The sequence below is a fragment of the Elgaria multicarinata genome, chromosome 5 (assembly GCF_023053635.1).
Source record: "Elgaria multicarinata webbii isolate HBS135686 ecotype San Diego chromosome 5, rElgMul1.1.pri, whole genome shotgun sequence".
Taxonomy (NCBI): domain Eukaryota; kingdom Metazoa; phylum Chordata; class Lepidosauria; order Squamata; family Anguidae; genus Elgaria; species Elgaria multicarinata.
Window position 1 is genome coordinate 56,948,364 of NC_086175.1, and position 19,292 is coordinate 56,967,655.

The following is a 19,292-nucleotide window of genomic DNA, read 5'->3' on the forward strand; positions in this document are numbered from 1 at the left end:
TCCTTTAAGCTCATGTTAAACTCTAAGCGTGCAACTTTACATAAACAAGCTCAGGTGTTCGAGAGTTCACTGTGCTCAGATAGCACTGTGGACATTTATTGGGGGTTGGGATGCTGTGTAAAATGTTTCGGTTTGTGCTGTTGAAAGTTACCTTATGTGGCAAGACTTTAATGCAAAAGTATCCAAAGCCCTTATCGCTAATATTGTACCATTGTAAAGATCTGAGTATCATCAGCATACTGATGGCACCAAACCCCAAAACCCCTAATGACCTCTGCTAGCAGCTTCATATAGATGTTGAACAGCATGAGGGATTAGATAGAGCCCTGTGGCACCCCACAGCTTAATAGCTATAGGATGGAACAGGAATCCCCCAATACCACTCTCTGGAATTGGCCCTGCAAGTAGGAGTGGAACCACTGTAACACAGTGCCTCCTACTCCTATCTCGCAGAGCCGATCCAGTAAGATACCATAATCAATGGTATCAAAAGCCGCTGAGAGATCTAGGAAGATCAAAAGGGTAGCACTCCCCTTGTCTTTCACTCAGAGTAGGTCATTGGTCAGAGCAACCACAGCTGTTTCAGTGCCATGCCCTGGCCTGAAACCAGACTAAAATGGGTCCAGATAATCAGTTTCCTCCAAGAACGTCTGAAGCTGCCTAGCCACCGCACGCTCAAGCACCTTGCCCAAAACAGGGATGTTAGCCATAGTTCTCGCATATCTCTGGGTCCAGGGAGGTCTTCTTCAGGAGAGGATGTACTATAGCCTCTTTCATGGCAGTAGGCACCACCCCCTGACAGAGAGAGGCATTTACCACCCCGTATTAGCCAAGATGGGCAAGGGTCAAGCTTACATGTGGTGGGACGGACTGATTCAAGTGTCTTGTCCACAGCATCAGGCTGTCACTCCCAAGGCATCCCCACCAGGTGGTGGACATGCCACCTCAGCCAGCCAGCTTATATATCCCCTGCCAAAGTGGGGACAGGTAGAAACTGTCAGCAATGGCTGGCTCAGTACCTAGGGCGCCTCGTCCTGTGGGGAGCAGCAGTCCGCCAGGCAGAAGTCCAAGGCAGAGATAATGATGATTGATGATGATGATGATGATGATGACTGATGATGATGATGATGGCGGTGGCAGCTGCAGGCTCTCCCCAGGATGATGGTCTCTCTTTCCATGCAGGCACTGGCTCTCCCAGGTACCCTCAGCCAGCCAGCTTATATGATGTTGTTTATTCGTTCAGTTGCTTCTGACTCTTTGTGACTTCATGGACCAGCCCATGCCAGAGCTTTCTGTCGGGTGTTGCCACCCCTAGCTCCCCCAAGGTCAAGTCTGTCACCTCCAGAATATCATCCATCCATCTTGCCAGTGGTCGGCCCCTCTTCCTTTTGCCTTCCACCTTCCCTAGCATCAGCCTCTTCTCCAGGGTATCCTGTCTTCTCATTATGTGGCCAAAGTACTTCAGTTTTGCCTTTAGTATCATTCCCTCAAGTGAGCAGTCTGGCTTTATTTCCTGGAGTATGGACTGGTTTGATCTTCTTGCAGCCCAAGGCACTCTCAGAATTTTCCTCCAACACCACAGTTCAAAAGCATCTATCTTCCTTTGCTCAGCCTTCCATATGGTCCAGCTCTCGCAGCCATAGGTTACTACGGGGAATACCGTTGCTTTAACTATGCGGACCTTTGTTGTCAGTGTGGTGTCTCTGCTCTTAACTATTTTATCAAGATTTGTCATTGCTCTCCTCCCAAGAAGTAAACGTCTTCTGATTTCCTGGCTGCAGTCAGCGTCTGCAGTAATCTTTGCGCCCAGAAATACAAAGTCTGTCACTGCCTCCACGTTTTCTCCCTCTATTTGCCAGTTATCAATCAAGCTGGTTGCCATGATCTTGGTTTTTTTGAGGTTTAACTGCAACTCAGCTTTTGCACTTTCTTCTTTCACCTTCGTCATAAGGCTCCTCAGCTCCTCTTCGCTTTCAGCCATCAAAGTGGTGTCATCTGCATATCTGAGATTGTTAATGTTTCTTCCTGCAATTTTAACTCCAACCTTGGATTCGTCAAGCCCAGCACATCGCATGATGTGTTCTGCGTACAAGCTGAATAGGTAGAGTGAGAGTATACAACCCTGCCGTACTCCTTTCCCAATCTTAAACCAGTCCATTGTTCCATAGTCTGTTCTTACCGTTGCTACTTGTTCGTTATACAGATTCCTCAGGAGGCAGACAAGATGACTTGGTATCACCATACCACCAAGAACTTGCCACAATTTGTTATGATCCACACAATCAAAGGCTTTAGAATAGTCAATAAAACAGAAATAGATGTTTTTCTGGAACTCCCTGGCTTTCTCCATTATCCAGCGGATATTGGCAATTTGTTCTCTAGTTCCTCCATTTAGTTTTCACGGCAAGAATACTGGGGTGTGTTTAGTCTGACCTCCCTACCATGACTTTCCCGTCTTGGGTGTCCCTTCACGGTTTAGCTCATGGCATCCTTGAGGTGCTCAAGCTCCAGCACCACGACAAGGTAATGATCTCCTTTGCTGGAGCCAGCTTATATACCCTCTTCCAAAGAGGGGGACAGGTGGAGACTGTCAGCAGTAGCTGGCTCAGTACCTAGCGGGCCTCGCCCTGTAGGGAGCAGCAGTCCACCAGGCAGAAGTCCAAGGCAGAGATGGTGGTGGTAGTGGTGGCAGCTGCCACCACAGGCACTCCATTTCTCTTCTGGATGATGGTCTCTCTTTCCCTACAAGGAATGCATCAAAACGTATTCCAGCTTGTTCTCCTTAATTGTCTAGGAAATACCATGATGTGATAGTTGGCCAGATTATTTATGGCATACTTGAAATGTTTTAATTCTGTTTCTGTGCCATGGCTTCTTAAAGGTAAGATGTAAAAATAGAGTATAATACCCAATTAAATTAAAATTGGCTCTATGTATGCTTTCTTTGTTGTTGACTGCCAATTCAAACAGGAAGTGTTTGCAGGACTTTTGGAAAGTATTAATCAGACTTTGGCTTTTTAGAGCCCATCCTTCTTTTTTTCTTTTTAAAAAAACACAGCTCACATTTAGGCTGAAATCCTATGCGCACTTACTTGTGAGTAGGTTTCATTGGATACGGTGGGGCTTATTTGTGAGTATAAATGCACTGTTACGTTGTTCTTTTAACTCTTCAGTATATGTTATGCCTTATTGGGCACATTACAAGGCTAAGCATGTGAATTCATATAACAAAATCCTATTGAATATGGTAGGAAACTTTGTATGTCAGGAAACTGTTGTAAGAAAGAGTAGAGAAGCTTCATAGTATAATGGATGGAAAATCACTACTTGATGGTGAGTGGGAACAAGAAGAAGAAGAACACAGAGTTGTACTATTTCAAGTCCTTGTGTGCCTCCTATTTACCTGCTTTAACTGTTGTGTTTTTGTTGGGATTGGCAGGAGGCAGCTGAGGCTGGTTAAGAGCTTGGCAGGCTGGCTACAATCTGAAACCCTAAGTACAGAAAATGGTCTACAGCATAGTGGTATAAGTAGCATGCTTAGGGAGCTGGCTGTTACAAGCATTTGTTCTGTAAAATTTTGAAGGAGGAATGGTGAATTCCTGAAAAGGCAAAGGAGGATCTTTATCCCTTAACTGGTTATTGTGATCTTCATAGAACAGAATAACTTGTTCCCAAAGGTTCCCTTCTTCTGCCAGAAAGAATTCTTCTATTAGCCAAACTAGAATTCTTTCCAGTGTAGGATGGGAACATTTCAATACAACCCAATGAAACATTTCTTCTTCTGCTCTTGAGGAAACATTTTCTTCTTCACTATATATTGAGTGAGAGGAAACATTTAGATAACCCAACATCTGTTACTGTTCTTGGTGTTTTTGTTTGAAAACACTTTTCACATGCTCCAAGTGGTACATGTACAGGTTTTCCTCCCAAGACTGACTGCTCCCATTGAGGATGGGCAAAAGAACTGGGATGTATGAATATATATTATGTCTAGCTGAATTTGGACTAGGGAGGACAGATGAGTAAGAATGAACGGGAGGATATGGAGACATTTTCTCTAAGATAGAATATTAGCTATTATCTGTTGAATGAAGAAGCCTTTTGAGATATAGAATGTTATACCAGATGTCTGCACCAGCAGTTTATCCAATGTAAATAAAACTGCTACGAGTTGTTCTTTAATAGTGTGCATCCTTTCTGTGTCAACACTTAACTTTTTTTTGTACATCAGAAGCACTTAGTATTGCAATGATGTGATCTCTCTCTCCCCCCCCCCCCATTTTTTTCTTTCAGATTACAGAACTGTGTGGTGCTAAACGTGTTGGTTATTTTGGTCGTGCTCAGTTTTATGCTGCACTGAAGCTAATTGCTGCTGCACAGTCTGGTCTCCCAGTACAAACAGAAAGCATTCAGAATGGTAACTCTCTAGACTAAATTGATTTAATTCATGGAAACATATTGTATATATTATTTAAAATATTTATAAGCCACCTTTTAGTGTAAATACCCTTCCAAGGTGCCTTCCAACAATCAGAATACAATATAAATAACAGTAATCGACAAAAATAAGGAAGCCATAATACTAAAAAATTAAGAACAAATAAGAACACATCCAGCTCAGTAAAGTACTAAGATACAATAAATAATTTCAACTAAAACCATTTTATAAAGTTACCAATCCAGTAAAATCATGTCTAAGAAAATGCAGCGGAAGATAAGTACGTCTTTGGGGACTTTTTAAAAGCCTGTATTGATGGGGCCTGATGTAGCCTCATTGGCAAAGCATTCAAACATGGACTTGTTGACAAAAGTCCCTCTCCTGTATGCTCTGCAAACTTGCTGTTCTGGGAGGCAGACATATGAGTAAGACTTCAGATGGTGATCTCAAAGTGTGTATCGGTTGGTATGACTGAAGACAGTCTTCCAAGTAACTAGGTCCCAGCCCATTTAAGGCAGTCTCCAATCTGGTACCCTCCTGATGTGTTGGACTACAGTTCCCAGCATCCCTCACCCAGCTAGATTGGGAAAGGATGGTTTAAGACTTCAAAAGTTAATACTACCACTTTAAATTGGGCCCAGGAATGCTCTAGCAGCCAGTGCAATGTAGATGTCTCATGATCTCAACACCTATCCCCACAGGTTAATAATTTAAACTGTTGTATGAAAAATTAAGAGCGAGCTTTTAGAATGAATGGGAAACTGTTTCTTGATTTGTAAATTTATTGTACCTTGCTTAATTATAGTTAAATGTTACATCCAAATATCTGAACTATCACTAAAGATTGGCTGCAAACAAGGATTTCATGCCATGGCTTCAAAAAGATTTGCAAAGTATGGTTTGCATTAAAATTTCTAAGAGTTATATCTGCACTGAGCAAACCATGAAAAACAGTGCAAGCCTATGCATATTAACTAAAAAATAAGTTCCACTACGTTCAGTGGAATTAACTCACTAGTAATGTATTGAACATTGCACCCTATGGTAGTTTTCTGCCTATCCACCCTCTGCATGGAAAGTGACAAACACTTCTTGTATATGCAGCTTGAGGTCAGGATTATCTTGCCAAAGTAATCATTCTTTTACTGTATGTTTGGAGTCTACTAGGGTTAAGGCAACAAATTCTAGTTAGCAATAACCATAGTTAAGTATTATATCTGCACCAGGCCATAATACTGGTGCAGACATTACTTATCCATTGAGTGTGAATGTATATACTCATTTCTACCATCGTTGCATTTTCTGGTCTTTTATTTGCATAATTATCTGATGCCCTACTGGAGTCCATACAGAACAGCCAACTGGAGTTGTGTCCACATGTCTTTGAGAGTTTTCTGTGAAAACAGTACTGTTTTAAATAAAATTAGAATAGATGGTTCAAGTAGGAAATCATAGGATATAATCTCTGGCTGTTGCATCAGGGGAAAATGAGAGTCTGTGCTGTTTCCAAATCTTTCTAATCTTCTAATGTTTCTAGTTTCCTTACTTGGCATTTTAATATTATGATTGTTGGTAGTATCTGCTTTTACTATGTGAGCCTTCTTGAAGGCTTCCAGGTAAAAGCGGCCTATAAATATAAATAAATAAGATGGGAATGGAGCTTCTGTTAGAGCTTGATGGGAGGAAGGCATCCCCTGAATTATATTCAGTTATTTTTTCCCTGCCAAATTACCCCTTCAAATCCTTTTGTTGGCAAGAACACTTATAGCCCACTGCAAATTATTCTCAAGGTAAATATCATGTCCTGAGTTTAGCTGCTAAATGTGAAAACACCTACTGTCTTTGTACTTTTCTAGTAATCAGGACTCTAGTAATCAGTACCAAATTTCACCTTTCTCGGTCTTGCCATAATATACTCCATTAGAAATGTTACCCCAGGAGAAGTCCCTTGCTCAGTAAATATGACCAAATGTGCGTGTATGTATAAGTATGCTTTTGTGTAAGAATTCTATTTTCCACAAAGAAAATTCTAGTATGATGTCTAGTATGATGTCTTTTAACCTTGCTTGAAGTATTAAATTCACTTTTTAGGTAGTGGAGGTGATAAGCTTATTTTAATACAGTACTGTGTCATCAGATTTTCTTTCACCTTTTATTTCTTTGATTTAAGAATTGCCCTTGCCTCGATTTGTTGCTCTGAAAACTGATAGTGAAATAAGATACACTCATCCAGCAGAAGCACATGGACCTAAATGTCAGATTCCACATGCAGCACTTGAAAAAAATTGCTTCAGAAGATTGGATGAAGGAGAGAAACAGGTAGAGCCCTTTTGCAAAGTAGAAATGTTGTTGTGCAATAAATAAAGCACTAGATGTTGGTTTTCTTGCTTAAAATTGACACAATCAAATAAGTAATACCTGGATTAGTATTTTTTATTTATTTTATGACATTTAGAGAGCAATCCTAAGGTCATAGGAAAACATCCCAGTGATTGTAGGATTCTTTGGAGTCCCTCCTCCAATGCTATAGATACTGCTACAACCTCAGAAGAGGGATTCTGGAATCCAAGACCTCACCCCACCCTCCCTCCACTGCCCCCTCACAGCTGCCATCGAATGAACAATGCTAATTGCTTTACAAGGTGGCCGTTGCAGCTTTGGAGTACCTAGTAGTATCTGGAAGGGGGAGTTCTCATGGGAGGGGAGAGGAGAGGCCAGATTACAAAGATTCCTATGGCCTCTCTAGCATCCGCCCCGCCCCCGCCAGTGCACCTCAGAGGAAAAACAAAACAGCAGAAGCACAGAGAAGTGAAAATCTCCTCTGTCTCTCCTCCTTTCCTGACAGCAGCAGCCCATCAGGCCACTGGACACATGAAAGCCTTAATGTTCAAAGGCTTCGATCAAATGAGGGTCCAACCAATAGGATTGTGCCCTTAATATTTAAACTCTCAGAATCAGTTCAGAAGAATTGATTACTGCCTCATAGAATCATAGAATCATAGAGTTGGAAGGGGCCTATAGGACATTGAGTCCAACCCTCTGCTGAATGCAGGAATCCACCCTAAAGCATACCTGACAGGTGGTTATCCAGCTGCCTCTTGAATGCCTCTAGTGTGGGAGAGCCCACAACCTCGCTAGTTGAAAACTGTATTTGGAATAGTTTTTAATGGACTAGATTTGTTGTTAGTTGAGGCAGAGGTGAAATTGCTCAGCAGTTGAATAGAGAACAACTCATTCTAAGGAACATTAACATTAAGAACGCTTTTCTTCTAGGGCCTCATCTACATCAAGCAGGATATTCTACTATGAAAGTGGCATGAAAGTGGTATATAAAAGGCAGAGGCCACACTACTGCTTTATAGCGGCATTGAAGTGCACTGACAACTGTTGGGGCCCATGACACATACCATATACTGCTTTCATAGTGTTATATCCTGCTTGGTGTAGTTGTGTCATGGGCCCCAACAGTACACTTCCTTAACACTATAAAACAGTAGTGTAGATCCTGCAGCACACTTCAATACTGCTATAAAGCAATAGTGTGGCTCCTGTCTTTTATATACCACTTTCATGGTGGAATATCCTGCTTGGTGTAGATGAGCCCTTGGTTAGTCCAATGTATCTGTTTAACCAGCTACCTGGAAGGCCAGTGGGAGCATGGCAAGCTGTTTCTGTGGAGCAGGTCTTTGCATGATGTGGTTAATTTAACCACACCAGTGCAACTCTTCTTTTCCAGAGTTTGTCCTAGTGTGGTTTTAAATAGATCAACACGTGTGGGAACTAGTCACATGAACAGCTTGGAATCTTGAATTCTTTCTACACTCTGGTTTTTCTTACTGTCGTCTATGTGCTTGCATGAACTATGAATTGAATCTATGAGAATTGGAGCTGAATTTTCTTTTACAAAATTTAAGTTGAGGTTTTCAATGTGGAATTTGAGTGTTTACTAGCCTGTTTCAACCTGGTACTCTCCAGAACCTTTTGGGCTATAGCTCCGAGCATTCCTGACTCTTGGCCGTGCTGGCTGAGACTGATGGGAATTGAAATTTTAATCACCTTTACAGTCCCGTGTTGTGTTTCTAATGCGACCTTGCGCCTGGAGGCTGGACTAATTTTTGTGGAGGCCCATGCATTCATTTGTTTGAACTTTGGGCTCAAACTTGTCTTTTTCCCATTTACCCAGGATGCTTTTTAATCAACCTGGAGAAGGTTGATGACAGAAGAATTACTGGCAGTTTAATAGCCCTTGGATATTTTATACCTAAACTAAGTATTAAACAGTAAATATGGGATGCAGAACTACAGAACTATTTAAGTTCTGTTACCGAATACCACTTCTTTGGGAGTAAGGTACTTGTGCCTGCAAATTATCTGATCAATTTAACAATCTCCAAATTTACAAAAGGCTTTACATTAGCCCGATTTAATGTTTTGTCATCTATGCTTTTAAAGGGAAAATATCGGAAGCATCCTTAACTATGAACATACATGCCCTTGTGATAGAGGAGTAGTGGAAATTGTTGTTTTATTATAGCGTTTTTATTGAGGAATTCGTTGTGGTTTTATTACACGTATTTTTTAAAAAATGCCAGGCAAATCAAATGAATTTTATTTTTCTGTTCTTTTTTCTGATCAAGATTCTCAGATCACAGATAAGGTGGCCAGGTTTTGTGCAGTTGCTTGTGCTTGCCGCAAACTTTATTAAAATAGTACTATTCCACCAGGCTAATTCTCTGGGGCCATGTTAGTCTTAAAATACTGTTAGTTAGCAAGTAACTATCAGTTATCAAATACTATTAGACATTAAATACAGTTTCATGTCAACTGTCAAATGCAGTCAGATGCTGTCATGCTATTATAAGTTGGCTGTGAGAAATCAGATACTGAAGTCATGTATTAATGAATTCTGACATGAAGTGTTGAATGTTCAGCAAATATTCAATATCAAAATTTGCAGAGACAAATTTATGTGGGTAAATCTGTTTCAAGCCTATTTTTCTACTGTGCTTTAGATGAAATCACTTTTATTATGGACAAGCCAGAATTCTTTATTCCTGTTACATTTTTTGTTATTTTTATTTTGAAGCAAGAAGCAAAGTCTCCACCCATGTCTCCCATTGACTCACCCCCAGCTTCTCCATCAAGCTACCAGAGGATTCCCTTGACTTATGGGTATGGTATATTGAGAAGTGGGCTTGAGCAGCAGCATGGAGGTAAGAGGAGGTCTGTTTTGGAGTAATCTAATCACAAAAGCAGTTAAGGAATCATCCTAACAATTTCCTGGATTAATTGCATCCTTTTTTCTTTCTTTTTTAAGAAACTGTCTCAAATGTTGTGCTTTGTCATTATTCAGTCTTGCTTCCTCTTCCTGAGAATTAGTTTAAATTGTTACAAGCATCTGCTTAGAAATCTATGTTCATATTCAAGTGCACATTATGCACATGCTGTTGTAATGTTATTTAAAAGTGCAGTCCTTTATCTAAGTTGCTAACTGCCCATATATTTTGAAAGTGCCCCATACCTAGTCAATCTAGTTAGACAAGTTTTTTCTTGTGAACTTCTCATAAAGGGTCTGTTCATATTCCTTTGGATGGAGTGGCATTCCAACCTTTTTTTTTTCTGTTATCATTGGCAGGGATTCAATCAGTATATTTTATTAGTGTTTTTTAAAAAAATGTGCATGCAGCCAGAGCTTTGATTTCAGTTTTTGTTACTTAGTTTAAAAAGCAGCTGATCACGGTGGTAGCGAGAGAATTCTACAACAATGTTAAAGCTGTGGCACCCCAGCTATGGAATGAGCTCCCCAGAGAGGTCCGCCTGGTGCCTACACTGTACTCCTTTTGTCACCAGCTGAAGACCTTTTTATTCTCTCAGTATTTTAACACTTAATTTTAACTTGAATTTTACTGTTCTAATTCTGTATTTTAATCTTATATCAATTTCTGCTGCGTGGTTTTATCTTGGTTGTGCTTTTTATACTGTATTTTGTATTAGTGTTTTTAGACTGTTGGCTGTTTTATGATGGTTTTAATTTTTGTGAACCGCCCAGAGAGCTTCGGCTATTGGGCGGTATAAAAATGTAATAACTAAATAAATAAACACCAAGTAAACTGTGAGATTAACAAACAAATAAATTGGTTTTAAAAAGCCCTTCAGTTTAAGAGAAGAGTTAAGGTTCGGGTAAATTAGTTCTTGCTCCAAAAAGCATTGGAAATGGAAAGCTAGGTTTCTTGCCTGAATTTCTGCACTATATTATCAGCAAAGATGTTGTACAATCTCATATACTATAACCACAGTTTAGGTTCCATACACACATTCTGGTATAAGCTTTCAACCCAAGTCTTCCTCTGCAGATTGGAGGCAATGCTGAAGCTGAAGTCCACAGGTTCAGTGCTGTCTGACAGCACCATTGCAACCATTCTTAACTTGCTTTCCCTGGTACACCCTTTTTCTACCTTCACTATGTACAAATGCAGAACTTGCTTGCATTTGCCACTGCGTAAAACAGAGTATTTAAACCCCCTAACTTAATGCTACATACTATATCCAGTTTTCCACCAGTTAAAGATCCATACCAGTACAGTTCCTGAGTTCTTGTAATCATTTTCGCCTCCAAAAATGTAACTTTAAGGTACATTATTTACTAACAACAACAACAAAAATCAAACCATGAAAAAGGTGTATCCTGCATTTTTTAAAACTGCTGTAACTGTGCCATCTTTTTTTAATCCTGATTTCCCCCCTGAAATTTGGATCATGGAGATGTATAAGCTGGCCAATTTTTATATTGATAGGATAAACTATATCAATTTTAAATGGAATATAATGTTTATATTTCATAATAACAGGCTAAAATATACTCATATTTGTCAGTCCTCTGAATTCAAAATTTGAGCACTACTTTTAGAATATAAATCTTGTAACTATTTCAGAGGAATTAGAATAAAAATAATGATGACATTTGCTGTGATCCTCCAAAATAGCTTGTAGCTACAATGAGCAGTTTCTTGATTTTGCATCCACTTTTACTGCAGATGCATTTTACATAGTGTGCTTCTTTAGCCTTATCAGTGGCTTCAGAAGAAACTTTAAAGAATGTTCATATAGTTTTGCTGTACTACAACTGTTGAGTGCCCTGAAGAACTTTACCAAAGAGTAGTGTACACAGGTTTCTTACCTGATATGTTGAGTTGTACCCAGATTTAGGTGCATGCAATGGGGTAGTTGAAGAGGATTTCCCCACTCACTTCTTCATTACAGACTTTCCAACCCCCTGAAAATGTATGTATGGTTGCATATGTTCAATTAGATAAAATGAAAAGCTTAACAGTTGCGTTACTCATCACAAGTGACAACTGTGGACACATTAATTGTAATATGGTCATGGTGGGAGCTGGTTGCAACTTTTTGAAAAACCTGCTTGAAGTGCTGTAGACACCTGCAAATCTAGTTTGACCAGAGCTTATTGCACGTCAGAAAAGAGTGGAATGTGTGTACTATATGCGACAATAGAGCACATGCTTTGCATGCAGAGTGTCCCAGGTTCAATCTCCAGCATCTTCAAGCAAGGCTAGAGAAGATTCCTGGAACGCCACTGCCAATCAGTGAAGACAGTACTGAGCTAGATGGACCATCTGTCTGACACAAATAAGTGTGTGTCCTATGTGTCTTCTGTATTTGGAAGTTACGGTCTGTACACTGTAAGAGAGTAATTCTATGCGCCATGGCAGAGCACTCTGATATCAGAAACTCTGATTTATCCTATATTGCCATTCTCTTGCTAGCAGGGCAGAAATGAGGATAGAGCCACAATTATTGTTTTCCTCCAACACAGGGTGGGAGGGGGGGTTGATGTGGAGTGTGGGGGCTGGGAGACAGGGCTTTCCCTCCCCACACAGCAGCACAAACTGTGCTCAGGCTGAAGGTGGGAATCCAAGAACGAATCTCCTCCTCCAAGGGTGGACCTCTCCACCCTCAGAGGATAAACTACACAATATCCTGTGAGGACGTAGGATTGCTCTCAAAGTCTGAGAAGCACCTTTCACCAACTTTTCATAATAGATTGTGTGGATCCCTGACATCACATGATAAATATCTTTAAATTATTAACCACTCTGATGAAGAGCAGTATTTTTTTTAACTGCTGTGGGACTGTGCTGAATTTTAGCTAGATTGTGTCCTTGGGTTATAATGTGGATACATTCTACTGCTATTAAGATAGCACAGCATTCTCATATACCTTATTAGATGAAACTGTGAATATACACTTTAAAAATTGACATTAAAGCATGTCAGGTATCCTGACGTATATTATTTGGCAGTATCTTTATTTGAAACTAACTTCCTCTTAAGCTAATATTATATCTGGCTTCAGGGAAGGCGAAGTATTCTCACCTAAGTGCATGTTGAAATAAATAATCCTTTTAGTTCTAAGATTTAGTTCTTTTTCTGAGTAGATAAATATGTTTGTTAATATTGTAAAATTCTGAAATACATTTGGGGTTTAATAATTCTGAGGCCTTAGCTAGACCTAAGGTTTATCCCGGGTTCGGCCCAGTGGCGTCCCTGTTCATGTAAATGACACACAGGGGATCCTGGGAGCAGGCAAGGACAACCCCGGGACGATCCCAGGATAAACTTTAGGTCTAGCTAAGGCCTAAGTCAGTGAATTACCAGTGTGGAGAAAAACAGTCTAGATAAAATATAGTCTACACTTACTTCTTAGAGCAGTGGGTTATAATTTCAAGGAATCTAATGAACAACATTGCATTTAAATCCTAGGTCCCAGTTTTCACTTTCCCAAGAAAGCTGAATATTCAGACCTTAAGCTTATTTGGGTGGAAGTTTTATTGGTTTCAGCGAAACATGCTTCTAAATAGTGTTTTATATAGATATGCATTTGGCAGTCAACTACATTAGGTAGTTCTCATGTACTTGGCAGATGCTGGTGTTTATGCTTGGCAAACACTGAATTTAGCAATTTAGAATCAAACTCTTCTGCTGCCTCCCCACCAATGAATCCTTGTTCATTAATGCTATTCTTGATGTTAGCATGTCTCCTAAGCAGTATTAGCTTTCTTCTCTGAAGTAAGTCACTTTAAAATAAGCCAGCTCTTCTCATATTATATCATACTTTTAGTGAGTGGATATTAAAATTTAACCTGTAACACAAGACATGAATATTTGGTCACTATATAGAACAGTATATAAGGTAGGATTAAAGAATGTATCTGAATCCAAAATGTCTTGGCTTTTTTACAAGTCCACCAAAGATGATAGAAGGTTCCTTCCTCTTTTTTTAAACTTCCAACACTTACTTGAAGCCCCTTTAAACATTTTTGCTAATTTTACAGGTGACATATACCATAAATGATGGATCTTTGATGAGGGAAAAGGGTATGACATTGTTGTGTTTGTTTTAATTTTGGTATGACACTGATCTGTGTCCTCATATTTGATTTTGCATTGCCTTAGAGAATGTTCTGACTTATTTCCTCTAAATCTTGCATAGGTTCCTATGAAGCTAGACTTTCTACTCACCAGCAAGATCGACAAACATCAGGAAACTATGGATCCAAATTAGTTCCTGCACATTCCTCTCTCATTCGGGTAATGAATTGCATAGGATGCAAAAATGATTAAAAGAAAAGCTTCTATGTTTCCTAAAACTGTTGTTTCTAAATGACAGTTGCTTTTATGCTCAATAATGTATGACACAATCTTGAATGGATCCGCAAAAAGGTCTACCAAGTAACTAGAACAGTGACTTTCACTAGGAAACGGCCGCAGGCCCACTGGGATGTAAAATTAATCTTCCAATATAATGAGCAGCTTCTAGGTGTCACCCCTTTCCTGCGGGAAAATAATAATTTGAATTCTAGATTACATTTATGAGACAGAAGGGGCAAAGTTGTTTTTAATTTAAGAGTTTGTTTATAACAATGCAGTCATGAGTTAGTTTATATCAATATTTGACTTTCCTACCTTTAAAAAGCAAAACACAATGAACTTTCAAATAAGTGGAAGGACAATCTATCTGAAGATTATTATATCTGCAAAACATTCTATTAAATATAATATCAAAATGCAGACAGTCAATTGTTTTTGGAGCTTCATCTTGCTGAGAACTGTCCTGGTGAAAGCGATATTTTTAACTTGTTTACCTTGTATGGGGGTTTGTTCCCATCTTCAGTTCCTAAAATACTTAATTGAAAAGGCTCAATTTTGTTAAATATCTATGGCACACATTTTTACAATTATGGAATATATATATATATATATATATATATATATATATATATATATCAATCATGTAGTTCTGTGAACAAAGGGATTTATTCCAATTCCCTTTGGACTATTCTGAAGTTCAGTCTCTCCCCTCCCATTTATTTTAAAAAGAGGAATGGAGTTAAAACAGAGTAAATCTAATGCTTTGAAACTTCAAAAATTGCAGCCTTTTCTCTACCTTTCCAAATGATACTTTGCCCTTTCTTTTTCTTTTTTCTTTTTAAAGTCTTTTTCAGTAGAGAGAGAGCCACAGGACAGCAGTAGTAATTACCCTGATGACCCCTGGAGGATAACTGAAGAACAACGAGAATATTACATCAACCAATTCAAGTTCCTACAACCTGATCTGAACTCTTTCATTTCAGGTAATGTTCATTGAATGCACAGCAAGGAGGTCTTAACTGAAAGACCAGAAAATTTAAAACAAAATTCCCTTGGGGGTGTTGTATGTGGTTCTGGGGGGTTGTGTTGTGGGTATTATTACACTGATGGGTCATGGTCTCCTATTTAAAAACATTACAAGTGATTTACTTTGTTGTTGTTGTTTAAAAAAACTAAAATATGAAACAAAAAATATTGGCTAGAATCCAACAGAAGTCTGCTCACGCAACAGAATTTCTTTTCACACAACAGGACCTGCCTGTCCTCATTTCCTCTCTGCAGCTCCCTGTGCACCCCTAAATCTGCTCCAGAGACTTCCCCACCCTCCAGAGTAGATGGGGGTGGGATATATTTTGCAAGTGTTTTCCCTTCCTTTGGATCCAACCCAGTGGACATGATGCAGTTAGAGTTGAAACCCATTGATTTCAATGAGAGAGTTTTAAGACATTCTGATTATAAAGTACAGGATAAATACAGGGCTGACCTCACGTATAGGCCTACACCCCAGAAGAAGCCCACTGACAAAGAGCCCCCTGAACTTTCTCCTCCTCTTCATCATTGTTCACCCGCCTCTAGCTCTGGCTGAGACAACTATGATGGTGAGAAAAAGGAGCAGTTTGAGATGTATGTGTGTGGGATTTTGACTGTGTGTGTGTGTACGTGCTCCTGGAACTGCATGCTGCCCTCAGGGCCAAAAAGTTTGCCCACCCCTGTTCTATAGGTATTTCTTGCATATCCCAAGCACTGGAGGATTTCAAAGTGCAAGGAATAAAAGATAAAAATATACGACATTATGCTGTTCACACTAGGGGCATGTCTACACCTAAGGGTGTAGAGGGGGGAGGATTGCGGACTTACGTGCTTCCATGATCCTCCCCCAGCATCTAGGGGGACATTGTGGCCACCATTTTTTTTCCAGAAGAGGAGCCCCACACGTGGTGAAAAAGATACGTTTTTTTAAAAAAAAACCTGCACCCAATCCCCTGCCATCCCTGGGATGGTGAAATTGCTGGGCGCGCCCAAGGGCACAGAGCCTCCCCTCACAGCTCCATGCCTGTTTCCAGTGCCGCACTTACTCACAAGGAGGTGGGATCCTGCGCCACACCTCCTGCAGTCCTCAGGATGGTCCTGGGACCATGGGGAAAATTGGGCAGCCACTTATCCCACAAAAATGAAGGGGTCATCCCTCGTTGCCCCCAGAATCCTCTGTGCGACATTTGGACGCACAGGGACGATCTAGGGATGACCCCAGGAAAAAAGGCTAGGGTAGACTTGCCCAGGATTAGAATATAAATTTAGCAGGATATTGCAAACATAAAGAAGCAGCCTAAGGTAGACACTATTACCAAGGGAAAAACCAGAAAATGTACTCATTGGAGAAATATAGTTAAATATTTTGACCCAGTTGTTGGGAATTTTTAAAAGGAGAAATCAAGCTGGTAAGTAGAGTAGATTTTATTGATGAAGAACTGGAAAAGTCTTAATGGATCAAGTCTCTTTAGACATTTATATTTGATGCAGGGCAAACAAACCTGTGCAGGAATCTATGAAGCCTCTGCCTCATTTAAAGAGCTCTTAACAAAAGTGCTGATCCTTAACGTGCAGTGTTTGCATGCTGGTGTGGCTTCCCTCAGACATACTAAGCTAAGCTCTGCCCAAAGAGGATATGTGTAGGGAGACCCCAGCAAAAGCTGGGTAGGCTGGGGTAACCACCAATCATAGCTTGTTCAGTGGAAGTGGAACAGTCAACCATGGTTTGGAAATCCAATTATCATGTTACGTAATAAAAATAGTAATATTGGAGCAGGATATTTCTAACCAACATGTCTAGTGTAACAGGACTGCACAGTAACCAGTTCTCTGGGTAATTAAAAGAAGAAGAAAACAGTAGTTTCAAATTCATGTAATGTAAGGAGGAACACTCTGGAAAAATTGTTGTTCAATAATTTATTATTTCACTGTTTGATGAGCCATTACTGTTGACAGGTTCTGTGGCTAAGAACTTCTTCACAAAATCTAAGCTGCCTATCCCTGAGCTTTCACACATATGGTAAGAACTGTTTTGTAATTCAGAATAATTTTCCTGTGAGTGTGTATGTAAAACCACTGTGGCTAAAAAGTTCTTCATACTTTAAAAAACCTATCTCTAAAGTAATCTTAGTAATTGCTCTCATCAAAATCGCTTTGAGGTCCAAGCACAGCAGGGTGTATGTTGATGTTTCTTTTATGCTTGTTATCTTTGTGAGGCTACTGTCCCTTCTCAGCAGGACTAGAGGGATTTGAATAGCAATGAATACTAGAAAAGTTCTGAAGAATATTTTAAAGAACATAATTAGCGCAATAATCCCAGTAGATATTTTTGTGAAGTGGGTTCAGATAAACATACATTCAGTATAGTTAAGATAACGTCATGAGCTTCAGTTTTAGCTGTGGTTATCAAATGAAACCAAATTAGTACCTAACTTCTTAAATAAGTACAACTGCATAATTCATTAACACTTTACTAATGAGGTCCTGATATTTTTTAAATAAACTGTTGCAGATGCCTCAGTTCAACTTAAGTTTTGTTTGAATCCTATTATATTTCTAAACTTTTAACTAGGGCTATTATCCAGTTATATAGATAGATAATAATATACATTAAAATATCTATGTAAATAATGTATTCAATAAAAAATTGCAATATTTTCATGAGGTGGGCTTTCAGAAAAAACATTTGAAATGTCTAAGTAAAAAAAATCTATACCTGAAAAATAGCTTCCTCTCAAGTTATGTGTAGTGTGTGTGTAAACAGGTAAACAAAGGTTTTGTTTCAATAATGCTTTGAAATATGTCAATAACGGTTGTCTTTTTTACAGGGAACTTAGTGACGTAGACTGTGATGGAGCGTTGACATTGCCAGAGTTCTGTGCTGCCTTTCACCTTGTCGTTGCTCGGAAAAATGGTTATCTCTTGCCAGATACCTTGCCAGAGACTCTATTACCTGACTGTCTTCAAACAGGTGAAGCTTCACTGTTTGTGCTTAAGACATTTAGCTTCAGTTAATTAAAATGTTCTTTTAACCAAAGTCTGTTTTTAGCTGCTGTTCTGGGAAAGGAGCTCTGAAATTATGGGGTTTTTAATTGTGTCTAAATGGCAGGGTAGATAAAACCAGCTTAGCAGAAAAACATCAGCACAAAAGCTGTAGCATGCTGTTACTAATATGTTGATGTTGTGTATCTCCTGGAAAATTATTAAAGTGTTGGCTGGTGATATATGATACAATTGGAAACTGGAGGACTTTGAATCTGTTTGCACTGAACATCTTTTATGCTAACTATACTATTCTTGACTACTCCATACTATGTCTGACATTTTGTCAGACCATGGCCCTTTCTACACCTGCCTTCCCCCCCGCCCCAGGATCATCCCTGTGCATCCAAATGACACACAGGAGATCCTGGGAGCACGCAGGGATGATCCCTCCATTTTCTTGGGATAACCCTTAGGTGTAGAAAGGGCCCCTGTCTCCATCACCTTCCTATGCTCTTAAATGTGCAGTAACCCTGTTTGGGGAAACAGGTGCAGATATGGCAAGGACTATTGGAACAAAGCAACTTTTGTTTTGACATTATAACAACTAGCTTTACTTTATGAGTGACAAGAGTCTGTGGTTATTAATTCTAATAGGGTCAAGACTCCCCAATTTTTTCTAAGAGAATATGGTGCCCTTTACATATTATGGCAATGATATGGAAACCATTATCTGTGGATCCGTCCGATAGTGCTGGTCTAACATATAAAGTTTCCTCATCACATGAACAGAATTAATTGTGTGGATCCTTACCACACAGTAAGTGCCCAGGCAGGACTGAGATAGGAATAAAAACCTGGTCTGTTTTAACTAGTATAGTGGTGTTACCTTTAGTTTTTTATGCCTGTTTTGTGGCTTTAGAAATAAAAGCCTCTTAAAGTACGTTATGTACTTTAACAAAGAGAGATACTTTGAGGTTATGACTTTCAGGGAACATCCAGGCAGCTTCCCATGTTTCCATCCCAGAGAAAATGAGCCAATCTACACTAGCATTTTATCTTGGTATTGTATTGCCTGGTCCACAAGATGCACTTGCCAACCTGTTCTTGTGACCATATTTGTCCCTCGATACTCTGTTTTTTGCCTCAAACCACTTACAGTATGACTTTCCCC

At 39.6% G+C, this 19,292-nt stretch overlaps 1 protein-coding gene across 2 annotated transcripts in view; it reads left to right on the forward strand.

The window, feature by feature from the left end:
* REPS2 (RALBP1 associated Eps domain containing 2) overlaps nt 1-19,292 on the forward strand; it is an 84,590-nt gene that overhangs the window by 19,506 nt on the left and 45,792 nt on the right. For both annotated transcript variants that reach the window (XM_063126418.1, XM_063126419.1), the window contains exons 2-8: nt 4,294-4,417; nt 6,609-6,757; nt 9,525-9,651; nt 13,950-14,047; nt 14,952-15,090; nt 17,093-17,156; nt 17,965-18,107. In XM_063126418.1, coding sequence (XP_062982488.1) covers nt 4,294-4,417; nt 6,609-6,757; nt 9,525-9,651; nt 13,950-14,047; nt 14,952-15,090; nt 17,093-17,156; nt 17,965-18,107 — 844 coding nt within the window. The remainder of the gene's footprint in view (nt 1-4,293; nt 4,418-6,608; nt 6,758-9,524; nt 9,652-13,949; nt 14,048-14,951; nt 15,091-17,092; nt 17,157-17,964; nt 18,108-19,292) is intronic.